This window comes from Nicotiana attenuata, chromosome 12 (assembly GCF_001879085.1).
Source record: "Nicotiana attenuata strain UT chromosome 12, NIATTr2, whole genome shotgun sequence".
In the NCBI taxonomy this organism is placed as follows: domain Eukaryota; kingdom Viridiplantae; phylum Streptophyta; class Magnoliopsida; order Solanales; family Solanaceae; genus Nicotiana; species Nicotiana attenuata.
Genome location: NC_032000.1, coordinates 31,054,387 through 31,059,984, shown reverse-complemented (window position 1 = coordinate 31,059,984; position 5,598 = coordinate 31,054,387). Strand labels below are relative to the sequence as shown.

Sequence of the window (5,598 nt, the reverse complement as noted above, 5' to 3'; positions counted from 1 at the left end):
CAGAAGTGAGCCAAGGACCGCGAAAGCGGCCCAATGTGGGCTGCCCAGTGACCGCAGAAGCGAGGCAGGTACCGCAACTGTGGAGGCGCAGGTGCGAAGAAGGCCATCGCAGGAACGAAATGGGGTCGCAGGTGTGGCGCACTCACCGTAGAATCGGTCTCGCAGAAGCGAGCTGCTGGTCGCAGAAGCGAGGGAGCCAGCTGAGGGGAGGCCCGCAGATGCGTATATGAAATCACTAAAGGCAGTGAGGTCATTTAAAGACGGACTTAGGCCATGCTTTGTTGACACCGTTATTTGATTATGCATATTAATTGTCTTGATTAGACATGAGATTGAGGATTTCGAGATTTAAAGTTTCTAGTATAGACTTCTTATTTCCCGAAAAGAATTGAAGAATTTTACAATAACTTGGAGAAATCTAAGTTCACTCGCGTCGCAAGCTTTTTCGCGAGCGAGGTAAATTCCAATACTTTCATGGGGGCCGTTTGCCTCGGCAGGTTAATAGATGCATCTATGGTTCGTGTCGTTCGACCATCGGCAGTGCATACAGTATATGTATATATGTATTTTGGATCGGGCCGTACGACCTCGGCATAATTCGTGCGTAATAATACTTGGAGCCCAATTATACTTGATATCATTTCATTGGCTTGAGAGGTTAAATGGTTAAATGATGGAAATTGATTTGGGATTTACTATCGGTGAAAGAATTGTTTATTTATTGTTTGTCATTGTGTTTCATTATCATTTATATAGCCCATGTTTATTTAAAATTTCGATATTTTATTGTTAGCCCATAATAAGTGTCAAAGTCAATCCCTCATCACTTCTTCTTCGAGGTTAGACTAGATACTTACTGGGTACATATTATTTATGTATGCACTAACCGTGCAGGATCTGAGGCAGGTGCATCTGGTTATCATCCCGACGCGCACTCCTGATACTTCGAGACTTTGCGGTGAGCTACCTTCCGAGTCCGTTCTGCAGCACCCGACGTCTTTCTTTTGCTTTTACTTTCTGTCTACTTTAATTTAGACTAGCACTACAAGAAAATGGCAAATTGTGACGGACGGTTCTGTCACAATTCCGTCACAAATTTGTGTTAGTGACGGAATTGTAACAAAAATGGGAACGTCCCAGAACCTTTGGTCGTAAATTTTTTTTGACGGATCAAATTTCGGTCACAAAATTTTTGTGACAGATTTATGACAAAAATTGTCCGTCGCAATATAGAGGCCTGCATGTAGCTTGATTCCGTCACAAAATAGAGACGGATTTGTGACAGATATATCTGTGACAATTATTGTGACAGAATAGTTTTCGAGACAAATTTATTTATATATTCACAGCAATTGTGATAGAATATTTTGTCACAAATAAATTGTGACAAAATTTTCTGTCACAAATTGACACATTTGGCAGCTATATTAGTGACAGATTTGGGATACATAATATTTGTGACACATAAGTTCCCATCACTATTTAAGAATTTGGTGAATATTTTTGACCATGTAGATCTGTCACAAATTTAATTTTGGACTTTCAGCTTTAACAAATAATTAATAATACTTATGAAAAAATTAGCTAAAAGCATGAAGACAACAACAACCAACCATAACAAACATAATATGAAATATATAATAAAACATACGAAGTTAAAACATGCCAAAATATAAGTTCTACTAGCAAAAGTCTAAACATATTAAAAATTACAAAGCATCCAATAATCAAAAGCCTGCCAACGTTAAAATAGCACTTAGAGAGTATCCAAGTAGCTAAAGTCTAACAATGTTAAATACTAAAGCATTTGGTTAGTCCCTGTTAAAGGGAGTAGGAACACCAGATGGGTGAGATGATAATGCCATCTCGCTCATCCTGCGCATCCATCGCTCCTCCATAGACCGAAATCGATCATCCTTCTGTTGATTCAAACGCGAGACCTCTTGGTCTACGCGTTGTTGCACCTCTGCCTCCACGCGCTCTTGAAGAATCCTCTCTTGTGTTTCTCTCATACGCAACACCTCCTCCTCAAGCACTTTGATGCGCTCGTCAGCAGCGGGATCTGGTACTACAGGCAAATGGCGTGAAGTGGCAGAATTGCAGCCTTGATACAAAGTCGCAGCTTGAGAGCCCAATCCATACACACGTCTTTTCTTCTCTCCGCCGACAACATCCAAGTTTAGGCGATTTATATCGGCATTTTGAAATTTTTGTGAATCATCGGATGAGCTCAGAATAGCAGTAGCCATCGCAACTTCCATTTTATCCTACATACATTTATCAAAATAAGAAACTAATGAGAAGTAATATACAAAGATTTCCTATAATTAAGTTTTACAGCTCACTCACATAAGCAACTAAAGAAACAAAGTTCATTATATGTAGTTTAAAACTTGAATCACAGATGCAAAGAAGCAAATCTCTAAAACTCATAAAAATAATTGTCATATATCAACTTGTCATAGACTCATAGGATATCATTTTCAAGATTAGAATAAAAAAGCTAGACCAGAATAGAATTCTATCACAAGCTTTCAACAGATATTCTTCTTAAGTAAAAATAAACTTATACTTAGTGACTCATAAGCTGATTCTTTGAAGCATAATAAGAAATAAAAATAAGTCACAATATGTGTTTCATTTCTGCATCAGAACAAGAAATGAAATGCTAATTAAACAAGAAATGAGATGATGTGAAGAAGCTTTCGGATAAGTGGATTGCACCAGTAATATTCCTCATATTCATTCTCAAATAAAATGATGAAATATTATAAAAGAAACTTACACCAACAGTCTTAGACTTGGTATCCACAAAGTTCCCATCCTTTCTTTTATGCAGCTTCTTAAATATATCCCATGAATTTGCTGGACGATGTAATTCTATTGCCTGAATAATAGAGTACAATATTAAAATAGGAGATAAGGTCATATAATTACTCTATTGAAAGGTTAAATTCAATACCAATTTTATAGTATGCTCCACTGTAGACCTAGAACCACCGGTATGCTTGCTCGGACCAGTGCCTGGACCACCAGTCTCGCTACACCGATTTTGAGTGGCGACACGAGATTTTTCAAGCCACTTTTCCGATGACCAGTGTGCCTGCCAGCTTTCCCATATATGCTCTTAAATAAAAGTAGGTCTGGTTGTAAATTTCTGCCACTTGTGCCGCTTTTTAGTGTACAAGGTAGATGCCACTTTTTTCCAAGTATGTTTGATTATGGCATCCTCAGCAGAACTCCAATGATATAATTTCTAACAAAAGATATTTGATCAGTGACATAAATACATATATATACCAAATAATTACTTATAATTTTTTTTTTATAGAAAGCGATATTTACCATAAATTCATGCCAATAGAAGTCACGAGTGGATTGGCAGACAACCTTCCATGTGTAATCAGTAGCATCTTATCGCTCCATGAAGGTATCAGTGATGGTCTTCGAGATAGAATGACCATTAGGAACGAACCCGAACCTGAACCGGTGTTACAAGGACATCTTAGCTTTTCACAATCCATGCATTCTGGATGTCTTTTAGCAAATGCAACAAACTCCTCAACCCCTATAATAAATCTAGGATTTATGAATCCATCTTCCAATACTCTACCATACATCCACTCACGATCAGAATTATTCATATTGTACACTTTAACACAAAGAATAAACATGTGTTAGAACTTACATGATGACAAACACGATTATTTGTTGTAATTAAAGTTGTCTATTATCTAGCTATTTTTTAAAAAGTAAATTTAATCTATTAGAACATATTTGTACTAAAGCAGACATGTCAAGCTTGCATTCTGCTACAGAATCCAACAGAAAATGGCACTAATTCAACAAGATTCAATGATAACTAGAAAAGTCACAAGTTTCCTACCTAACTGTATCAACATCAATTAAAGTCCCAAGGAAAAAACATATGTAATGCCAAATATTGAAATAGAAATTATCATTCACTAGATAAATCAGAAAAATATCTAGAACTGCGTACTTCTTGGAACTGTTAATTTCTTTTTTAATCTTTCTGCTAGGGAGGTGCTTGACTCCTTGCCTATATGTTGAAGAAACTGATCCAAAAAAGAGAATGAAACAGAAAAATATAAATGACCATAGTTTAAGACATTTAGACAAGATAAATAAGATAATTAATATTGTTGAAGAGTTTACTTTATGAGATTCCAATAATAAAATAATATAAATCAATTTAGAGTCAGGAAGCAACATATATAGCAGGTATATAACCAAAAACAACCAAAAAGAAGGTATAATAACACAAGTTATAGCAAATTGAAAATCACCACCACTCCTAAAGAATTTTTGAAACACTCAAATGCACTTAATATGAGGCTTATCCTACGCACCCGGCCCCTTTCGACAACTAAGAGTAATTTTGAGTTCCTAACCATTGCGACAGTAACTCTACCATGAATGTTATATCCTATGAGGAGGTTGATGAATTGTCTATGAACTACAAAGTCTTGTTTTAACAACAAGGATCATATTCATCTTAGTAACCAGAAAATTATTACCTAAAAAATATCAGAAATTTATTAAGCATATAGAAAAACTTTTCAAAACCTGGAAAACAAAATCCTGCACATTCTTCATTTTTTTACTTTTTTCCAAGACAACAAAGTTGATATCTACAATAAGCACAATTGTTTCCTTTAGCAAAATTAGAGCTTTTTCCTTTGCTCAAAATTAAGACCAAATCATAAACAAGAAACTAAAATCTCACCTATCTCAGAAGTATTTCAAACCCACTTCAAGTGAATGACCCAATATCAAAGCTTAATAAAGACCCTTTAAAAATTGTACCTAAAATAGTTGCATGCAAAAGCTTTTTAGCTAAATCGGAGTTTTCTGAGCTTAGATAGAAGAACCCAACAGCAATACCCAAATGTTATTCACTTTGGAAAATTAATATTCAAGAAAAACATAGACAAATCTGAACAAAAATTGAAAGATCCAAAAGCTATTGAGTGTGGAGGAAGAGACTGGAGCAAAACCAAACCTGCAAGTGTTGATGTGGCGTTGAGTCTAGAAGGGTACAAGAATCGCCATTTGTGTTTTGTGTTGAAAGAGAGAGAGAAGCAGGGAGGAGTGGAATGAGAAAATGGGTCTAAGTCTTAGGAGTTTTGTAAAATGAGAGGTTTGGCGGAGGAAAACTAATAAGTGGGCCAAATATTTGGCGGGGAAAACTAAAAAGTGGGCCAAATATTTTGGAAAAAATTTGTAAGTTGTCCAAATGTTTCTAAATTTGTGACTGAATGTTCCGTCAAAAATTATTATCACGGAAAATAAATCTGTCACAAAATTATTTTTATTAGATAATTTCTCTTTTATAATATTGTGACGGAAAATATAATCTGTCACAAAATTTGTGACGGATTTTTGACAAAGTATTGCCATTTCTTCTCTTCTGCCATAATTTTGTGACAAAAATATGTTCGTCACAAAGACTAAATTTTATATCTGTCACAAATTTGTCACAAATCCGTTACTCTTAGAATTTTTTTAGGAAAAAATAAAATCTTTTGATAATTTCGTCCATGTAAGGTTGATTTGTCATAAATGCGTCACAAATCC

The 5,598-nt window shown here is 35.4% G+C and overlaps 1 protein-coding gene across 1 annotated transcript; it reads right to left on the bottom strand.

Moving 5' to 3' along the window:
• On the bottom strand, positions 1,656-3,644 carry LOC109235999. The gene is made up of 4 exons (XM_019402237.1): positions 3,482-3,644; positions 2,963-3,126; positions 2,786-2,887; positions 1,656-2,267 (listed from the first exon to the last, which is right to left on the bottom strand). The coding sequence occupies exons 1-4, from the start codon at positions 3,642-3,644 to the stop codon at positions 1,812-1,814; spliced, it is 885 nt and encodes a 294-aa protein (XP_019257782.1). The 3' UTR covers positions 1,656-1,811.

Excerpts from the sequence above, each read along its gene's own strand:
- LOC109235999 (XM_019402237.1), bottom strand. The coding sequence starts at position 3,644 with ATGAATAATTCTGATCGTGAGTGGATGTATGGTAGAGTATTGGAAGAT. Across the intron at positions 3,127-3,481 it reads TCCTTGTAACACCGGTTCAG|AGCATATATGGGAAAGCTGG; the intron begins GTTCGGGTTCGT and ends CTTTTATTTAAG. Across the intron at positions 2,888-2,962 it reads TGGAGCATACTATAAAATTG|GCAATAGAATTACATCGTCC; the intron begins GTATTGAATTTA and ends TCTATTATTCAG.